The following is a 22012-nucleotide window of genomic DNA, read 5'->3' as shown; positions in this document are numbered from 1 at the left end:
AGTTTAAAATATTTCCTCTCCAGCTCACCCGTCAGTCCTCCTTTCCCCCCCCATCTTCCTCAGGTGATGCGAATAACCCTGTCCACGCTAAACTGGAGGAGGCGGGAGATGGTGCGCTGGTTAGTCACGTGTGCCACTGAAGTGGGTAAGTGCGCCCGGCCACGCGGACGTTTCTGTGATCCGATCTTTCAAGACGCGGCGGATCGAATCGCCCCCCCCCCCCCCCCCCCCCGACCTTCTGCTCACTCTGTCCCGTTTGTGTGTGTCTGCCAGGTGTGTACGCGCTGGACAGCATCATGCAGAGCTGGTTCACCCTCTTCACCCCCACGGAGGCCACCAGCATCGTGGCGACCACCGTCATGTCCAACAGCACCATCGTCCGCCTCCGCCTGGACTGCCACCAGCAGGAGAACCTGGCGTCGTCGGCCCGCACCCTGGCCCTGCAGTGCGCCATGAAGGACCCCCAGAACTGCGCCCTCTCCGCTCTCACGCTCTGCGAAAAGGACCACATTGCCTTCGAGACCGCCTACCAGATTGTGCTGGACGCGGCGGCGACGGGGATGAGCTACACGCAGCTGTTCACCATCGCGCGCTACATGGAGCACCGCGGCTACCCGATGCGGGCGTACAAGCTGGCGACGCTCGCCATGGCGCACCTGAACCTCAGTTACAACCAGGACACGCACCCGGCCATCAACGACGTGCTGTGGGCCTGCGCGCTCAGCCACTCGCTGGGGAAGAACGAGCTGGCCGCCGTCATCCCCCTGGTGGTCAAGAGCGTGAAGTGCGCCACCGTGCTCTCGGACATTTTGCGGCGGTGCACGCTGACCACGCCGGGCATGGTGTCGGCGCTGCACAGCCGCAGGAACTCCGGGAAGCTGATGTCCCTGGACAAGGCGCCGCTCAGGCAGCTGCTGGACGCGACCATCGGGGCGTACATCAACACCACGCACTCGCGGCTCACGCACATCAGCCCGCGCCACTACAGCGAGTTCATCGAGTTCTTGGGCAAAGCCCGGGAGACGTTCATGATGGCTCACGACGGACACATCCAGTTCACCCAGTTCATAGACAACCTGAAACAGATCTACAAGGGCAAAAAGAAACTCATGATGCTGGTGAGGGAGCGGTTTGGCTGAGGGTGAGACTGGGGGGTCTCCCAAAGCCCCCCTCGCCACTCTAGTACTTTTCTATTAACTTGAGTCTGCCTTTTTGAACTTCTTTTGGACGTTTAAAATAGACGAGCGAAACGAGGGATGCGACTTGTAGAACGAAGCGAAATGAGAAGAGAAAAAAATCAACAGAGCCACAAGCGGTATTATTGTTCTTGCTGTTGTTATTGTTATCAACATTATTACTATTATTATTATTAATAATATTATTACTACTATGTGTACAGAAGTGTTTTTATTTTTCAGAAGAGAGGAAATTTGTCACGTTGTGAATGTTGTGTGTATTTCTCTACATGTGTGCGAGAGGAAAATGAAAAGTGAAATGGCTTTTTACAAATGTTTGGTTCTTTTTATTTTTCATGATTTTAAAGCATCTTTTTTAATTTTTGTTCTCCCTTTTCCAGTGTCTGTTGAGTTACGTGTTGTCGAGTGGCTGACGCCCTTTTACAATAGCGCTCGTGACAAAACATATAGGAGAAGAAGAGGAAGAATAGGAAGAGGAAGAAGAAGAAGAAACAAAAAAAACCGACGTCTCGGCATCCTCAAAGAGAAACGAAGGCTTTAAACCTCCCTCTGCCCAGGCCCCCCCGGTGGGCGCTGGGCAGCACTGCACAGCTTAGCTCGGCTCGGCTCGGCACAGCTTGGGTTAGCACTGACAGAAAGCCGCCGTCAGCATTTCTTTCCACGCAGCAGCACTTGAGCAGCCATTAGTTTTCTCTGGGTCCCCGGCACTAGCTCCATCTCACACAACGACGCTCTTAGCAAACTCGTGTTGTTGTTATTGTTGTTATCCTCCCCACCTCCGTTGCGAGTACCCGTGTTAGACCGAAAAATCGACGGCACATCACGCAAAGATAATACGAGTCGCGTCGTTCCATTCGTGACACGTAGTACGGCTGTGATTCTTAAATAACCGCCATAGCGGAAGTCGATACCCAGAGGGAGACGACGACCTCGTGACACGGTGTTGAACCCGCTCCCTTTTTCGTTTTATTTTTCTCCTTTTCTCGCCGTCGTGATGCGTACCATCCGCTGTCCGATAGCCGAAACGGACGAGGCGCTCGTCGGACCGAGGTCACGAGGACGCGTGGCGTCGGATTCCCGCCAAGTGTTTGTGAGCTTGGCGCCGCTGCACGTCGCCAACCCGGCATCGGTACTTCCATCCCCCCAAAATCTGCTCTAGCAGACCTTGAAAAAAAATGTGTCAGTGTGTCAGTCCCCCTCTCATCTCCAACAGCCACCATTGTACGGTATTTTTCAGACCAGGCCAGTGTCATTTCCCTCTGTGCATGTGAATCATAGAAATTAGACTCTACTGTTAAAGTTCATTGTGTGGAACCTTCAGTGATTGTCAACCAGAACGTTCTCAGGGATTTCTCTACACAGGAAAAAAAAGGCGGAACAAATGATCGACTGACTACAGGAAAAAAGACAAAAACGTGACACGACATGAGCGAGCATTTATTGTACTCTGTATATATGCCATAGTATATGTCTGAATATGGAGGATCTGAAAGTATATGTTAACTAATTTATACAGAGTATTCTATGTAATGTGAAATACTTGAAGCCGCTGTAGTTTGCTCTCTCTCTCTCTCTCTCTTTCTCTGGCTCTCCTTCTCTCTTTTGTCTTCTCTTTTTTTTCTTCTTCTCTCGGTTGAAAACGGAACATATCAGAAGGACTAGACTGACCTTGCTTTTTGAACTCGCAAAGCCTCACGTGTTCATACTCGAGACGCTGGATCCAGGTCGAGTCAGATCGGCGACGGCGGAGAAAGACGTTGTTCATTCCCGGACTTCAGGCCGTCGGTCGATACGTGTACAATACAGGACTTGATTATGCATGTGAGCTGTTGCACTAGCCTAGTTTCCCATAGGATCCTATGGGGAAACACTGTAATGTGCTTTATACAGGACCTAATTGGAGATGAATCTGGTTAAAAATCATGTATCATGTGTCCAGCCTTCCGTGCATTTAATGCCGTCTCTTGGCTGACGTCTGTCTCGTGTTGCTTTCATTTTACCCGCGTCGCAGTTACTCGTGTAACTCCACAACTCATATTGATAATTATGCACAGGTTCTATCGAGCGAAGATTAAAGAAACGAGTCCTCAGATCTCCCTTTCGTTCGCCGCAGCATTTCCAGTGTCTCCTCTGCAATGTTCAGCTGTCCTCATCACTTGCCTTTTTTATTACCTTCTTTATATGTCTGATTTTTTTTCCTCCTTTTTTTTCTTTTCTTCCGTGCATCTTTTTTCTATCTTGTGTTCATTAAAGATAAAAGCAGCCTTTTCTCTTGCCTTGTCTTAACGCTTTAAAGTAACCAAACAGGAGATCTACCTAACAACCAAACGCGTTCTCAGAGGTGAGAGACGACCCACCTTGGTCCCAGCTTTAGTGTCCTTAATTAGTAAGCGGATGGCTGTGTAACTCATGCTTTAACAAAGCAAATTCCTCACGTGTGTTTGGTGAAAAAATACGTTGTCCAGTGTCTCTCGTTCTCTTCAGAAACAATTTCCTCTGAGTCTTTCTAGCTGTTTTTTTTTTTTTTCTTCTTTTTTTGTTGTTTGTTTGTTTGTGTAGGAATCTTTTGCTCTCCAATTTTATTTATTACAATGACCCATGTATACATGCTTATGAAATTAAGATTTGATACACCGATATCAATTTATTTATGTAACTAAATCACTGTTTTATAATCTTGTTAATGAGTCGATAATTGATTTTTCTTTTGATTTTTCTTTTTGTTTTAATAAAAGTTAGTTTTTTGAAATGTATATGTACTTCCCGCTGCTTTTTGTTTAGCATCCTGAACCAGGTTTCTTTTTTCTATTCCTTTGTTGCATTTTAGTCTCAGAATGCGTGTCGTGGATTGTTACTGCGAGCCAGTAGGCCATTCAGATCTCCATCAGACCGCGGTGTCAACAACAAAAAGCCAGCGAGGGATCGCTCTCACCGGCAGTCATCTCGGGGCGAGTTCACGAGGAATACGAAATGAATCAATTGATATTCCCGTGGTCTTTGTAGCTTCTGTCAGGCAGCCCGGCTCATCCAACCACAATAACCTGTTTACATGCATCCAACACTGACAGTGGTGCACCGGGATGACTAAATCACTGTAGTTTGTCAGGTATGTGTGTGTGTGTGTGTTCTAAGGCCTGAAGGGAGTGCATGGGAACAGGTGGTAGCTCCAGACTACAGGAGCTCCTGACAGCAGTAAGGTCCCCAGACTCCCAGCCCCTCATTAAACATTGACACAAAAACACTGCAACTGTCTGTGTGTGAACAGTAATGAACCGCAGACGGCTACACCGGGACACACCGGGACACACACTGCGACTCCGCGCAGCGCGAGCTCTCGGTCTCGTGCGCTCTGTCCATCTGTGCGCGCTCCTTAATGAGGCACATTTGTCCACGGAGGTGTCCGCTTAGATATTGAGGAATTCGTCAGGTTTAAGCAACAAAAGCACCCGTCTGCTGTCAGAGGACTGACACGACTGTCCGTGTGTGTGTGTGTGTGTGTGTGTGTGTGTGTGTGGGTGTGGGTGTGGGTGTGTGGGTGTGGGTGTGGGTGTGTGTGGGTGTGTAGGTGTGTGTGTGTGTTGGAGCGTAAAAGTGTGTATCCATGCAGGTAACTTTGTTTGTGTGTCTGTTGTTTCCTGTGTGTCTGACCTGTGCTCAGGTCCAGTTGGTAATGACGTCCCTCGGGTGCAGCAGCCTCCTCCTCCTCCTCCGCTCTGTCTCCCTGTTCCTCCTCATGACATCATGATCACACGCCGCCTCCTTTCACGCCAAAAACCCTCTTCCTCACCGTCTCCATCAAAACTCTTGTCCAGAGCGTTCGCTCCATCTCTTACTCCCTCTCTTACTCCCTCTCTTACTCTTTAATCCCTCTCTTACTCCATCTCTTACTCCCTCTCTTACTCCATCTCTTACTCCCTCTCTTACTCCATCTCTTACTCCCTCTTACTCCATCTCTTACTCCCTCTCTTACTCCATCTCTTACTCCCTCTACTCCATCTCTTACTCCCTCTCTTACTCCATCTCTTACTCCCTCTCTTACTCCATCTCTTACTCCCTCTCTTACTCTTTAATCCCTCTCTTACTCCCTCACTTACTCCCTCTCTTACTCCCTCTCTTACTCCATCTCTTACTCCATCTCTTACCCCATCTCTTACTCCCTCTACTCCATCTCTTACTCCCTCTCTTACCCCATCTCTTACTCCCTCTTACTCCATCTCTTACTCCCTCTCTTACTCCCTCTCTTACTCCATCTCTTACTCCATCTCTTACTCCATCTCTTACTCCATCTCTTACTCCCTCTCTTACTCCATCTCTTACTCCCTCTACTCCATCTCTTACTCCCTCTCTTACCCCATCTCTTACTCCCTCTCTTACTCCCTCTACTCCATCTCTTACTCCCTCTCTTACTCCCTCTCTTACTCCATCTCTTACTCTATCTCTTTCACACACTCGGGCCGGCACCATGAAGATAGTGCTTGGATGATTCGGACAGAAATATTCTTTGAGAGCTAGTTGACCATCATTTTAAAGGCTTTTTATTTATATTGCCTTCATGTGACCTCATGGTTTAACAAAGTTCAACCCTGAGAAGTATCAAACAGTGTTTGCAGAACTAGCAACCTTTTCAGGACCCTGGATCCTGGAAGCAACCCCTCCCATGTCACAACTCTATAATTTGGCGGTATATGGCGGGTCCACAAAAATGCTTTGGACCCCAGAATGTATCCCCATTCCCTCCTCGCCCCTTTTGTGGAGAGGAACTCCGGAGGAAAAGCCCACACCCTGGACGTTTTGGGAATCTGAGAGAGCAGTCCTTCTCACACTGAGGGCCTCTGTGGTGCATCCAGCTTGCTGTTATTACAGCACACAAAAAGGATCACAGGCATGTGTTCTGCAACACAGCCTGCAGCATCAGCCCGGCTACCACATGGACCGTCTTCTTCTCCTCCTCTTCTCACAGTCTGATCTCCCCTCTCCGCCTCCATCGGCCCCGAGGCGTCTGATTAAATGCTAATTAAAGCCGTTAGCGCTGCTATCGCCGCTGCTAACTCCTCTCTCTCTGTCACAGAGATTAATGTCCCTCGTTCATCATCCCACCTCGCCCAGCCCGAGTACCTGCCCGGCTGCTCGCAAAAACCTGATCAAGTCATCAGCCCGAAAACCCCTCTGCTCCGCTCCCTCCCAGCGCATGAAGATGGACGAGGGGTTTAAATTTTAATTTGAAAATTGCCCTCAATTATTTCTGCGGCGACCACTTGCCGGAGCTTCTCGTGTGGTTGAGTGGAAAAGGGTTACAGCGGCGGGTCAGTGGCTGTGATGAGCGATAAGGGGACATTAATAAGAAAGGCAGAGGTTCATTTAAAAGCAGAAAGGACAGTGGGAGCAGCTTTCTCATTATTTAACTCCCCCAGCTTTATTTAAAGGACTTTATTTAAGGATACCAAGTTAATGTGTCCTCCAGGACAGACGGTTAAAGCGCCTGACAGAGTGAGAAAGTTACGGCCATAACTTACACCCTGAGCACACACTGCGGTGCCATCTTTTTTTACCTCTTTTGACATTCTCGCAGTTTCCGATGACATAAAGCGCCAGAACAAAGTTACACACGGCATTTAATTTTATTCTTTCACAATTTCTGGCGCACGAATGTTTTATTGTTTCCACTATTGGTCATCATTATACGCTATTGGAATATATTGAGCTATGTATAACAAGTCAGCCAAATGTCATTTGAACTCCCACCTGACGGGAGCTGGAACGTGCAGCATCTCTGCAGGGCCTCGTCTGGCGCTTGTTTTATGCAGATCGTTTTTACTGAATTGCACTCATGACTCTTTTACAACTAAGTTTGTCCTCTTTTTTTCTTCTTCAAATGCACCGTTGTTGTCGGTGCAGTGCGAGTTCAGCTTTTCAAGGTCCTGTGTTGAATGTCAGTATCTTGAAGGTCAAGGTCAAGGTCAATGTTTTTTATTTGCCATCTGTGCCTAGACCAGCAGTCCAGACACATCGGAATTATTTTTGCAGGGTTCTCCGAGTCAACAGAGGTACAGAACAAACACACTATAATAATAATAACCGTAATAATAATCGAAATATGAAACATATATTTAAAAAGAACACTGTACAAAAAACACACTGTACATAGTGAAAGGTAAGTGAGGATGTTTCTCGGGTAACGGTGGAGAACCAAATGACTTGCTCTGCGTTCATTCCTCCACCTTGCCTACAGTGTCGCCGTTCAACGATTCTTAAGGATAGTTAACACATACACAGTGATTTATGCACCTGCGACACAAGTGCTCTCACCCAAAAATACTTTCACTTCATCTCTCACTGTGATGGCCAACACTCTGCCGGAAGCCTGTCCAAATGCTCTAATTCCACCTGCCGGTGTTTATAATGTCACAGTGAATGAACTCGACTCCTCTTTTCCTCGCCTGATAGGTTTCACAGACAGAAAGCACACGTGAAACAAGAATACGAGCCCACATTGCATTTTTAATTCTCCATGGTAATGGCACACTTTGATAAGGAAAGGATAGAGAGGAGTTTTGAGCTGAAACTTGACGTCCGATCCCCTCGTACTGTGACGTGTGATAGTGAGCGCAGCACCGCAGGATTGAACAACACCTTGGAGGTTAGCAGGCTTTACAGGTGGAGAGACGGCTTCAACATTCCAGCGCTGGTTGATTAAAAGCCTAAATGAGTAACAGCGTGGAGTCCCACACTCACTCCATCATCCACTGGGCTTATTTTTTTCTTCTTCTTTCCGGCAGCGAGTGTCCGGCGAACGGGGAACAAAGAAGGGGGAAGAGAGAAAGAGGGATGGAGCGACAGGAAGAGGAGAGAATGAGAGCATATATCAAGGCCGCTTCCAGTGACATTTGTGCTCTCGGTGTGGAGAGACACTATGAATATCAATATGAACCCATGGAGAGGAAACATCGTCTTTTTTCTTCTTCTTTTTCTTCTCACTGGGCTATTCATGCACACAAGAAATCTATTCAAGTCAATGAAACGGCCAATCTCGGAGCCTGTGCGTGACTGTGTGAGCGGTGCAGCCCCGGCTCTCGATCTCATGAGTGTGGCCTTGTATTAGAGAAAAACACTTTACGTCAAGTGCAACTGTGGCGGACACTACAATATGTAAATCCGAGTGGATTAAACTCCCGCGCGAGGAGAGCTCGACGACACCAATCGGCGACAGCTACCAGCCGACAGTTTCCCCCCCGTCTCATTTTGGGTGTTTTCACACAGCCGCTCCTCTCCTCCTTCCTCCTCTCCCTCTTCCTCTGGTGCTTGGAGATACAGAGTCAAAGGGATGCAAATCTACCCACTTCCTTCCTCCCCTCCCCCGTCTGCAAACACAGATAGCCCCGGGCCAGTCCCGGGCCTTTCTATATGCAGAGCCCGTGACAGGAGTTACACACCACTCCCCCCCCTGTAACAAACTGTTCCCTCCCTAACAAGCTGCGAGCCTCGCGCTCTCGCCGGGCCGCCTGCATGAAGCTGTGTGATTGGTTTGCCACGGCCATAACAATACGGAGCGGCGTGCCGGCTGCCTCCTCCCTTTTTGCATGTGGATCTCTAACACCTCCTCTCTCCTTCCCTTCCCCGCTCACCTTATTGTGTGTGTGTGTGTGTGTGTGTGGATGCTCTATCTGCGTATGTGTGATTGTGGACTGTTGGCTCCAGGCTTATTACTTTAAGTTGTCTCCAGCCCCAGCGCTAATCCCCGTCTTCTTCTGGGAGGGATAACAATAATACAACAAGATCCAGAGGTACTAATGAAATCCTATCAGGTTTCTGAGTCTGAATGTCAGAGAGAGAGAGGTAGAGGTAGAGAGAGGAGACGGAGAGAGTGTATGAGGTATCGATTGAGCGGAGAGCAACGCACGTGAGAGAGATGGAGAGGTGGGGAAGCGAGGAGGAAGAAAAAGAGGCAAGGAAGAGGAGTGCTGAAGAGAGGAAGATAGTCATGGGTGAATAAAAGTGAGAGCGGGGTTTGAGGAGGAGCACGGTGAAGATGATCAGAGACGGAGAATGGAAGGAGGAAGAGAGCGGAGAGGATTCATGCCAAATGAAGAGATTAGGAGTGAATGCGGAAGTTGAGTGGAGACCGAATGTTTTCACTCGGGTGACGGAACATGCGGCAGCTCGAACACATCGGCTCCGACTTGAACGGGTTTCAGACCCAGGCCGATTCTCCCTCTGCGTCTCCGCCAGACCCACCATTCACCCCTGGGATTGAATTAGGCCTGCCCCATTATACAGTTGCCATGGGGACCCTGACACCTCCACTGACGAAAGGAGAGCCACGCAAGGCTGCTGATCAGAATGTGTGTGTGTGTGTTTAGGTATTACTTAATTTATGCGCATATTTAAATAATTGGGTGCCTTTTGCTAATCTTTGGCTCATATGAATTCTTGATTTTTATTCATCTGCCCTTTCTTTTTTCTAATATTCATTCTGTTGCAGGTGTTCTGGTCAAATCGACAAACATTTTATCTCCAAAATGTAAACTTTTCATGAGAAGAGAAGCTCAGCTTTGTGATTATACATTTTTCAACAAATTACATTTTTTAAAATTGCTTATTTAGCCTGAACATTATGATCATTTCCTAAACAAATAACGAACATTAGTCCTCCGTTGTATCTAAAACATGCAACGTCACACAATCTGGAGCTAGATGGCTTTGAGTGGCAGAAAAATACTCAATACCTAAGAAGAAAAAAAAAGATTTACAAATATAAAAATATACTGTACATATATATATAAATAACCAAAGGGATTCTAAAGACGTCATCTCTATGACACGAGCGTGGCTCCTTTTGTCACCTGGTCCCAACTTATAAAAACCCCATGAGATTCTGCTTTAGATTTCCCTATTTGGAAACAAGATGGTTATTTTTTTTCCAGTTTCCAAAGCTGCATTATTAGTTTATTGTGTTGTCACTTGGGGGCAGAAACCCCAAACAAGCTGAACATCTAGACGTACATGAACAACGTGCCGGCAAGTAGCCTGAACATCTGTCCATCGACCAGACAGCGAGCCACAGTCGCCCTCAGTTGGAGTCAAGTTGTGGGCAGTAATATTCCCTCTCCTCATCTTTGAGCTCTGATCCGGTCTCCACTTGGCTTTTTAATGTTGCACCATGCTCACTCTGCTGTTGGCAGGTAGCAGTCAGTGCTTATGAGCTGCGCCAAAGAGCTCAGGGGACCTGCAGAGTGATAATTATCTCTGGGTTCGTCAGTACAAACATTATTTACTCATTCGTCTCACAGTTCGTATGAAAACGTTACATATTGTAGCTTTAAGAATCAGATTTATGGCTAAAACCATCATCAATGTTGTATTTAATTTAAAAAATGTCCAATTTTTAAATCAAAATGTATTCATTTGTTGATTTGTTTCACAACTTTTTACTTGCGTCCCCTGGAGAAAACAGTGTTTTTACAAGTTGTTACCCACTTAAAACATCCTCACACACACACACACACAGTTGGATGGATGCTGAAAGTGGGTAGCTTGTCTGTCTTCTCACAGGAATGTTGTCACCAGCACAGTTCTAATGGATGGCCAGAGAAAGGATGCCACCCACAGCACCATCTGGCTAATGCTCCGTCCTCTGCTTATGAATTACGCTAAATTGTGCCCAAGAGAGAGAAGCCACATGTTCATTATGAAAGCTGCAGGGGTATTAGAGATCCCCTGAGTCGCGCCAAACGAGCTGCATGTCACAGGACGGCGTGACACACAACACGGTGCCATGAAGGGGGGAAGAAACAACCTTCTCCAGATTTAATAGGATGTGTTCATCGGGCAGGCTGAGCTCTGCATGACAGGGTCGGTTTCTATTGTTTAAACTATGATCAGCTGTTCTGTCAGAGCAGCACATGTTCCCCCCGACACCAAGTGACACCTGGACCTGAATGGAAACACGGGAGCTATTTTATGTCAAAATACTTACAACTGCAGCCGATGTGCGTGAACCGCCATTAGGTAGCTTCATCTGTGTGTAGGCCATCACGAGACCAGCCGAACAGCATCTGTCAGTCCCTGCAAAAAACCCCTGTGGTACCATAAAAGGACGGGGCCCTCAGTAAAGGAACCGAGGCTGGAGAACCCAGTGGGGACCCATCGGGAGTTACGGAGAAATAAAACGCTCTGCTGTTGTTGTTCTTCTTCTTTTCTTTCCCCATTCCACCACGCTGTGCACCATGCACCGCCATGCAGGCGGATGGGGAGGTGGAGGTGGAAATAAAACATGCATGAGCCGCCTGCAGCCCAGAAAAATAATTACTGTCATTTAGCAGACATGCAGAAGAGAGCGGCGCGGCGCGGGCTGCTCACGGTACGGCGCCACGCCGCCTGCATACCGATGAACCGGAGGGTGGGAACCGAGCGAGGGACGAGTGTTGCGCGGAGAGGCACGACGTTTCCTTTCTTATTTCGATGGCGACAGACGCCGCCGTTTATTTTGGAGATGTCTTCGTCTGTCGCTCCGAGCTGACGGAATCCTTAAACTGTTGCAATCAAACGAAATTAAACCAAGAGGCTCTCCTTTCATCCTCTCAGAGAAGTTGAGGCAGCTTGATACATAATGCAGCGCCTCTGGGATCATTAGTCTCAAAGGACACAGGTGCGTGATATGCCCGTCCCTGATGGCGCTGTTGCAGCTCCGGATTTTGTAGCAGTTTTTATATTTATTCTTCTTATTGCGACTATTTTTGCACAAAACGTTAGCAGCCGGTTAACGTCGACAGATGCACACTTCTGGAGATTGGGTCGGCAGTTGTCGCCGCCTACCAGAGTTTTTTAACTCTACTCGGACGCCGCCAGGAACAGTAGGGAACTATCTCCTCCATTTTAGCGCGATTCACGCAAACGTCGCCGACGGAGGGGAAGCGAGCTGGCGTGCTGGTTAGGCTGAGCGTCGAGCCAATCGACCCCACTACCCACCATTTTACTGGCAAATGTACAGTCTTTGGACAATAAGCTATGCGAGCTACAGGCTCGTATTCAATTCCACCGGAAACTAAGGACAACTGCATCATCTGCCTTACGGAGACATGGATGTCGGAGGTGTTCCGACTCAGCCATCGAGCGGCAGGATTTTCCGTCCACCGGGACAGAACAAAGACTCTCCTGGTAAAGATCGTGGAGGGGTATGTCTCATGATAAACAGATCTTGGTGCAACCAAAGTCATGTACATACTCTCAAGTCGTTCTGTTCCCCGGACCTGGAGTACCTAATGCTCATGTGTCGACCAATTCTGGCTACGCGAGTTTACAGCAGTCACCGTAACTGCTGTGTACATTCCGCCTCAAGCTAACACGGACATAGCGCTGAAGGAACTCTACGGCGATCAGCGAGCAGGAGTCGGCACACCGAGGCTGCTTTCATTGTGGCGGGGGCTTCAACAAAGCGAACCTGAAGAAAGTTCTCCCAAATTCTACCAACACATAAAAGCAACACGAGGGGAGCGGATTCTGACCACTGCTACACTCCCTTCCGGGGTGGATACAAAGCCCTCCTCCGCCCACCGTCGGCAAATCGGACCACCGCTCCATCCAACTACTCCCGCCTACAGGCAGAGGCTTAGCAGCAACCAATCGCTGTGAAGGAAGTGCAGCGCTGGTCGGACCAATCGGAGTCTATGCTCAGGACTGTTTTGAACGTTGCGGGCTGGGATATGTTCAGGGTCCGCCGGACAACAACGCCAGTGAGTCGGCCGTCCTCAGTCACCGGGTTCATCAAGAAATGCATAGATGATGTTGTTCCTACCAAGTCGGTTCGGTTATCCCAACCAGAAACCTGGATAAATGGCGATGCGCTGCACTCCCCGCGAACACCGCCTTTGACCCGGGAATATGGCGGAATACAAAGAGCCGCCCGACCTGAAGACCATCGGCTCTGCCAAACGGGAGTTCAGGAACAAGGTGGAGGAAAGCTCAAGAGCCATGACGTGAGAGGTGTGGAAGGGCTACAGACAATCACGGACTTCAGAGGAGAACCAGCGGTGAAAGAACCCCCTACCTCCCTCCCAGGCGAGCTAAATACATTCTTTGCTCGGTTCGCGTGAAGGGAGCCCGCCAAGGCAGGCCCCCGAGGAGACCAGCCTGCTGATCATCTCAGAGGCTGCGTGCGCAGAGCCTTCAAGCGGTGGACATCCGGAAGGCGCAGGTCCCGACCACATCCCGGGGCGCCTCAGAGCATGTGCAGACCAGTTGGCAGGAGTCGCAGACATCTTCAACCTCTCCTGTCCCAGGCTGTTGTTCCTGAGAGCAAGTAGCCTGAACATCTGTCCATCGACCAGACAGCGAGCCACAGTCGCCCTCAGTTGGAGTCAAGTTGTGGGCAGTATATGTCATATTCCCTCTCCTCATCTTTGAGCTCTGATCCGGTCTCCACTTGGCTTTTTAATGTTGCACTATGCTCACTATGCTGTTGGCAGGTAGCAGTCAGTGCTTATGAGCTGCGCCAAAGAGCTCAGGGGACCTGCAGAGTGATAATTATCTCTGGGTTCGTCAGTACAAACATTATTTACTCATTCGTCTCACAGTTCGTATGAAAACGTTACATATTGTAGCTTTAAGAATCAGATTTATGGCTAAAACCATAATCAATGTTGTTTTTAATTTAAAAAATGTCCAATTTTTAAATCAAAATGTATTCATTTGTTGATTTGTTTCACAACTTTTACTTGCGTCCCCTGAGAAAACAGTGTTTTTTACAAGTTAAGTTACCCACTTAAAACATCCTCACACACACACACACACAGTTGGATGGATGCTGAAAGTGGGTAGCTTGTCTGTCTTCTCACAGGAATGTTGTCACCAGCACAGTTCTAATGGATGGCCAGAGAAAGGATGCCACCCACAGCACCATCTGGCTAATGCTCCGTCCTCTGCTTATGAATTACGCTAAATTGTGCCCAAGAGAGAGAAGCCACATGTTCATTATGAAAGCTGCAGGGGTATTAGAGATCCCCTGAGTCGCGCCAAACGAGCTGCATGTCACAGGACGGCGTGACACACAACACGGTGCCATGAAGGGGGAAGAAACAACCTTCTCCAGATTTAATAGGATGTGTTCATCGGGCAGCCCGAGCTCTGCATGACAGGGTCGGTTTCTATTGTTTAAACTATGATCAGCTGTTCTGTCAGAGCAGCACATGTTCCCCCCGACACCAAGTGACACCTGGACCTGAATGGAAACACGGGAGCTATTTTATGTCAAAATACTTACAACTGCAGCCGATGTGCGTGAACCGCCATTAGGTAGCTTCATCTGTGTGTAGGCCATCACGAGACCAGCCGAACAGCATCTGTCAGTCCCTGCAAAAAACCCTGTGGTACCATAAAAGGACGGGGCCCCCTCAGTAAAGGAACCGAGGCTGGAGAACCCAGTGGGGACCCATCGGGAGGTACGGAGAGAAATAAAACGCTCTGCTGTTGTTGTTCTTCTTCTTTTCTTTCCCCATTCCACCACGCCGTGCACCATGCACCGCCATGCAGGCGGATGGGGGGAGGTGGAGGTGGAAATAAAACATGCATGAGCCGCCTGCAGCCCAGAAAAAATAATTACTGTCATTTAGCAGACATGCAGAGGAGAGCGGCGCGGCCCGGGCTGCCCACGGTACGGCGCCACGCCGCCTGCATACCGATGAACCGGAGGGTGGGAACCGAGAGCGAGGGACGAGTGTTGCGCGAGAGGCGGCACAACGTTTCCTTTTTCTTATTTCGATGGCGACAGACGCCGCCGTTTATTTTGGAGATGTCTTCGTCTGTCGCTCCGAGCTGACGGAATCCTTAAACTGTTGCAATCAAACGAAATTAAACCAAGAGGCTCTCGCTTTCATCCTCTCAGAGAAGTTGAGACGCAGCTTGATACATAATGCAGCGCCTCTCTGGGATCATTAGTCTCAAAGGACACAGGAAGTACATTACCCCCCCCCCCCCCCCCCCCCCGAGATCAGAGAACAAGATCTGACCTGCGTCTTGGCGGAGGATAAATCATGCGCACCTTCTCTCTCTTTTGCTCTGTCACTCATCTCCTCTCTCGTCTCTCGTCTCCTTCCTTCCGTCTCCGGCCTCCTCTTCGCCCGGAGTCGGACCGCAGAGCAGATTTATAGAAAGTGGAGGGATGCCAATGGAGGTCCAAAGCGCCAGCGCCTCCCCGTCTGCCTCCCCGATCGTTCTTTATGGCCGATCTAGTGGCGGAGCCTTCATTACCCTGAATTACACGCTGCGATTATTACCTCTCCCCCCGGCCCGTACATGCAGGACGGCCCTGGCCTTATCATCTGATCATCTCACCCAACGTAACGCAGGAATCCTTGATATACAGCGCAACATCTGCCTTCAGCATGGCGGCTGCAGGTCTTTGAACTTCACATCCAGACTGTGTGATGTATGTGATCGGGATCACAGGCGCATTTGTGGGAAACTCGAGTGGGATCCTCGTCTGATGGGGGTGTGGGTATTCCACATCGCTGTATCTATACATTATATAGACTCACTGATCCCTACGTGATGGGAAATTGGGAACTTTTCTCTGGCGCTGAAGCACAAACCCACCAAGGTTTTTTATTGGTATTTCCAAGCCCTGTGACTTAGTCCGTCTGCGCTGCTGAAGTCCCACCGCACCTCAAAGCGTGTCTCCGATGTGTGTGAAGGGCAGAGCCCCGCACTCTGTCGGCCCCTCCGACGCTGCTGCTGCGTCCTCGTGCTCTTTAGTCGGAGTCTGTCTCTCCTCCCATCTGTTTCTGACGTTTGGGGGAAACCCAGCGTTGACCCCACTGCAAACACATCTGGTCACGAAGCTACATTCTCACCCTCATCGTTGTTGATTAAAAAAAACATCTAATCAGCACAAATTATATATGTTATAACAAGTAAAAAATCCCTTACATTGGACTCTTTTCTCATGTTATGACCACGGAGGTAATGCGCAGCCTGAGTGGGGCACACTGAGAGAACCTGTAAATGTCAATGCAGGCAGTGGTGGATGGGGTGGGGGTGGGGGTGGGGGTGGGAGGGGCCAAGGACTGGATGACACATGCAATGCAGCAGGCTTCGTCATCTCAGCTACGAGTCAGATATTTCTCTCGGGAGTTTTCAAAAGTTTTCCCTCACAGATTCCTTCCTGTAATATCTGACGCACAGCCCCGCGAACATTTCTTTGTAGACTTGAGTCGAACCAAATGCACACCAGGTGGAGCTGAGGGTGCAGTTATATTGCTTTCTCCATCTGGAAATGTGTCATCAGCCAGTGGTGTAAATCGTATGATGTGAAGCCTTTTATCTGAGTAAAGAAAGCGGCAACATGAAGACATACTCCATTACAAGTCAAAGTATTAGTCATGTTTCAGTCATGTGTTTCTCATATTTGGTCCAACACATTTAAACCAATGACAAAATAATATAAAACATCTCTCAGTGAAATGCAATACAATTCCACAACAGAGTGCATCGATGATTGGATTATTATTACGCATGCATTACCATTTAAGCACCATTTAAATGTTGCAGCTCGTCATTTGATACCGCCGGATAGTTCATCAATAACAATGCATCTCCTTCTATAAAATGATAATATGGTTTGGATGAAGCGGAGTGTTATCAACGACATGTAGGGAAGGAAGACGTGAAATATTTCCCCCTGAAGGAGCATAAAAGTGAAATACTTTAAAGTGTTCTCTGATGATTTTGGCAGGGCAAGACAATTTTATACAAAACACCACCCGACCACATGAAAGTGTTGAAGAATCCACAGACGGGAACATTTGCAGACATGCACATAGCGACACGTCACGCGCAGCAAAGAAAGGTCCGAATGATCCAAATCGATGCGGCAGAGGCCGAGATAATCTGGCTTTTCATACTTTGTAAAAGAAAAAACTCCACAAACTTTGGATCCGAGACAACCCACAATGCAACCGTATCCGTCTTTCATCAGCCCCTGTTAAACACCCACATCTTTAAGACTCCACGCCTTGGCTTCCTCTGCGACTTCAGACACCGAGGCCCCTCCGGAGCCACGGAGCTGACGTGAGAGGCCACAGCTGAAATTGCGCTCTCTACAATATGTTAACTCCAGCCACTGCTTTATGTCCTCGGCATGTATCCTGTGTCTGTGCCCCCCCCCCCCCCCCACCCTATTCACTCCAATGGGAGAAATACTCTTAAACACAGATTATGAGCGATTCCTTTGCCCAATAAAATAAACCTGTTTCAGGCATACCCTCACCTTTTTTGGGGGGGATTCTCTGTTTTTACAAGGCACTCACGTACACTACCGTTCAAAAGTTTGGGGTCATCCAGACAATTTCGTGTCTTCCATGAAAACTCACTTTTATTTATCAAATGAATTGAAAATTGAATAGAAAATATAGTCAAGACATTGACAAGGTTAGAAATAATGATTCATATTTGAAGTATTAATTTTGTTCTTCAAACTTCAAGCTCAAAGGAAGGCTAGTTGTATAGCTTATATCACCAGCATAACTGTTTTCAGCTGTGCTAACATAATTGCACAAGGGTTTTCTAATCAGATATTAGTCTTCTAAGGCGATTAGCAACACAATGTACCATTAGAACTCTGGAGTGATAGTTGATGGAAATGGGCCTCTATACACCTCTGGAGATATTTCATTAGAAACCAGACGTTTCCACCTAGAATAGTCATTTACCACATTAACAATGTATAGAGTGTATTTTTGATTAATGTTATCTTTTTTGAAAAAACAGTGCTTTTCTTTGAAAAATAAAGACATTTCTAAGTGACCCCAAACTTTTGAACGGTAGTGTAAAGTGTCTGCCATTTCATACCGTTGGTGCATCCTGTGATATTGCGTCATCACACTTTTTGTATAACGTTGGCACTCGACTTAAATAATGAGCTGCTGACACGCCCAATGGGAACTCACTTCCCAGGACAATGGATTTCTAAAAATTGTTGCAGTGCCCTTTTTAGTAAAGCAGAGGCCCCCTCTAAATGTTGTGTTCATCCTCAGTGTGTCGAGTCCTCTATTCTCTTCTTCCAGGGAACGAGACCGCAGACTGACAGCGCAGAAGGCCGCGTGGCACCATCCGGATCGCCCTCAGCCATCGGCTCCATCAACGGGCACAATTAGAGGAGTTGTGGCGCTGTATCATGACCTCAGTGTGAGGACAGACTCAGCGAGGGGTCGTCGACATGGATTTGGATGACCCCCCCCCCCCCCCCCCCACACACACACACACACACAGTGTGATGCTATCGCAAGCAGCCAGGCAGGGAGTCGGGCAGCCGTGACAGGGCTATTAGGACTCCCAGGGACCCTATCGATCTCCACATTGATCCCCTCTTGCTAGGCCAGTCCAGACAACTGTGAGGGGTTTATGTGGCTACTACAGGGATAAGCAGTGAAACCCTACAGCCAAGAGCACATGAAACACTCGAGGATGGACACGTAGCGAGAGGTCAGAGAGAAGACGGCCACTTAGAAGAAGAGACACGGAGAATCAGAGCGGGAGGAAAAGTTTGAAGAGTTTAAAAACCTTCCTTCCTTCCTTCCTTTCCTACCTCATTCTTCTTGAATTACAGTACCGTATCTACCCCATCACCCCCCCTCCTCCCCTCCTTTCTTTTCTTTATGACGTTTTAAGACCTACTTTCTCTTTCAACATACACACAACCTCACATTTGAAATATTCCTTTTATCTTTAATCGCATTTCCAAAATGATAAATTGACACCGTGGCTTTTCTTTTTTTTTACAATATAAAGATGTTATCCAAAACCGAGGAGCTTTTATAATCCGTGACGGCGAATAAATCTGGTGAGCAGCATGAGCAGCGCGGGACCTTTCACACCGCCTGCGAATGGATCACATTGAGATCACGTGTGGGACTGAAGGATTGAGAGATAACTTCACTCCACAGGATCCACCCAGTGGTCCTGCTGTGCTTAAATATCTTAATTACCCCCTAATTAAATAGTTATTTCCCCAAGCACTGCTGCAGGGATTTTGCTCACTAGCCACTGGCATCGGTGAAAGAAAACAATGCAACGTCGCCCCCACTGGACTCTTTACGGTACTACTGCTGTAAATGCATAAACTGCCCATGTGTTTATTACAGATCATCAACAATCCAATAATTGATATCCACCGTGTGAGTCTTAATAATGAGTGAACTTGTGTACTGCTGAGTCTGACCGTGATGTGTGTTAATGACAGAGGGGATGGCAGGTCTTCATCAGAGTGCAGCTGATTAATAACTGGCCCTTCACTCCTTCCCTCACAACTAATGGCTCTCTGTCTCACCCTGTCTATAATTATCACCTAATAATGAGGTCTAAAAGAGGCTGTGTGAGTGTGTGTGTGTGTGTGTGTGTGTGTGTGTGTGTGTGTGTGTGTGTGTGTGTGTGTGTGTGTGTGTGTGTGTGTGTGTGTGTGTGTGTAAGCAGGCAGGAGAGAGCCTAATTTGGAGGTTTACATGTATTATACATCTTATTAATTGTTTACATTTGCAAAAAGATCATTCATATCCATGTTGTGATACTTTATAGATACAAAACAGAGAGATGATTGTAGTTTTCACTACTTATTTTTACTACATGTATTTGACAGCTACTGGATGTAATAATGAAATCACACAAACCAGCGGTGGTCGTTGCAGACACAATTGGTGAAGGTGGCACATAAGACCATATTCAACTAGAACGGGCACTCGGTAGAGCGCATACCTTCGCATATCACAAGATTGGGCATTGAATTATGAACATAAAAATTGACCGTGCTATGGTAAAAAGAAGATTTTGACCTTTTCATGACCTTGACCGTGACCTTTGACCCGATCGATCCCAAAATCGAATCAAATGTTCCCCGGATAATAACCAATCATCCCACCAAATTGCATGCGATTCGGTTTAATACTTTTTGACTTATGCGAATAACACGCACGCACGCATACAAATACACAGCGTTCAAAACATTACCTTCCGCATTTTCAATGCGAAGGTAACCAGAGGAATGCAAGCGACAAATAAAAGCCCACAATTGTACATCAAATGCTTTTGTGCCATTAAACGCGCCGCGTGGCGTTATAGTGCTGTCCCGTTCATATTTATACAATTCCCTTTGCAGCTTCTCCTGCTCAAGCCTCCCCCAGGTGCCGTCCCTTTAGTCCCCGAGGGTTCAGGGTTCGAGGCCTCAGGAGGGACGTTGGGATTGAGCCTCTAGTTACCTTCGCATTGAAAATGCGGAAGGTTATGTTTTGATCGCCGTGTATTTATTTATTTATTTGTATGTGTGTTACTCGCATAACTCAAAAAGTATTAAACCGAATCTCATAAAATTTGGTGGGATGATTGGTTATTATCCGGGGACCATTTGATTAGATTTTGGGATCGATCGGGTCAAAGGTCAAGGTCAAGGTCATGAAAAGGTCAAAATCTTATTTTTACCATAGCGCGCGGTCAATTTGTATCCAATTGGCATGAAACTAATGCCAACATTTTCATATTTCAATGCCCAATCTTGTGATGTGCGAAGGTATGCGCTCTACCGAGTGCCCGTTCTAGTTCTGTCTGTTGTTGTAGATCCGCTGCTCAATCAAGGAACGTGTTAACAGGTGTGCTTCTTTTTGTATTGTAGTACTTATTGTGTTTGTATAGTACTTATTATGTTTGTATGTTTTATGTTTTATGTTCATTTTATGTTCATTTTATGTTCACTGTATGCACCTATACACCAGAACAAATTCTAGGTAGGTGTAAACCTACTTGGCAATAAATACAATTCTGATTCTGATTCTGATTCTGATTCCTCGTGTCCTCTGAGCAGGGAGGGACTGGGCTCGGTGAAGATGAAGAAGAGAGGGAAGATATTTCTTTTTTAAATACATTCTGTTTGTATGTGTCCTGCTCATTGGTTCGGGACGAGCGCCCGCAGATGAACCGTGACGTCAGCGGGAACTGAGACATCTTGTATTAATGGTATGTTCAATATTCTGTCTGAGCGTGGATGCTCGTTTCAGTTTAGCTCACCAGGACGTATCTGGGGAGGAGGTAGGTTGTAATTAGGTGTGGCTGAATAGATAAAAGCCCAATCACTGGGGAGAAGAGGAGGAGAAGAGGAGGAGGAATTGCCAGCTTACTATGATGCTGTAGTGTTTGTTTGTGTTGTGTGTGTTTTAATGTTCATTGTTCTTTTTCTCTGGTTTGATTTGGGTTTTCTCGTGCAGCGTGCTTTCCTCGCCTGTGATGCTGCCGCTTGTAGATTTTATTGACGCGCTCATAAAAACACCTTACCCCTCAGCTCTGGGCTTCCTTGGGCCCTCAGCAACACGCCTGCCGGGACCTGGTTGCATCACACGCCCAAGTTGGGACTTCGGAAACACCAGAGAAATAACAGCAACGCTATTTTAGTTATATATTAGTGTCACATAAATATACACAATTAGAGCTGTGGCGCTGTTTCTGTCGTCTATCCACTCGATGACAGTGATTTTTTTTCTTCTTTTTTTCCTGCATTGATGTAGCGTTAGCCGGCTATACCCAGGGGCAAAGGTGAAGCACTGGGGAGAGGAGGAGGAGGAGGAGGAGGAGGGGAAGGAGTTGCCAGATTGCTATGAGGCTGTCGTGTTTGTGCTGTTTTGTTTCTTCGATGTTCTTTTAGGGTTAGTCAACAAACAAACATAAAGTACCTCACATTTAAACTTGGGGAACAATATAAATTCTAATAATTTTCTGGAGGTTTTAATTGCTGGGGTCAAAAAGGGTCAAAGATGTTATTTGAAGATAACAGGAGGGTTAAGGCCTCA

The 22012-nt window shown here is 47.4% G+C and overlaps 1 protein-coding gene across 1 annotated transcript in view; it reads left to right on the top strand.

The window, feature by feature from the left end:
- Window positions 1–3949, top strand: part of LOC130197455 (zinc finger SWIM domain-containing protein 6-like) — a 51437-nt gene extending 47488 nt beyond the window's left edge. The window contains exons 13-14 of the mRNA XM_056420177.1: window positions 64–145; window positions 274–3949. Coding sequence (XP_056276152.1) covers window positions 64–145; window positions 274–1139 — 948 coding nt within the window. The 3' untranslated portion in view covers window positions 1140–3949. The remainder of the gene's footprint in view (window positions 1–63; window positions 146–273) is intronic.
- The last annotated feature ends 18063 nt before the right edge of the window (window positions 3950–22012 follow it).

Source organism: Pseudoliparis swirei, chromosome 7 (assembly GCF_029220125.1).
Source record: "Pseudoliparis swirei isolate HS2019 ecotype Mariana Trench chromosome 7, NWPU_hadal_v1, whole genome shotgun sequence".
Taxonomy (NCBI): Eukaryota; Metazoa; Chordata; class Actinopteri; order Perciformes; family Liparidae; genus Pseudoliparis; species Pseudoliparis swirei.
Note: the sequence above shows the minus strand (reverse complement) of the source record. Positions and strands in the feature narration are given on the sequence as shown.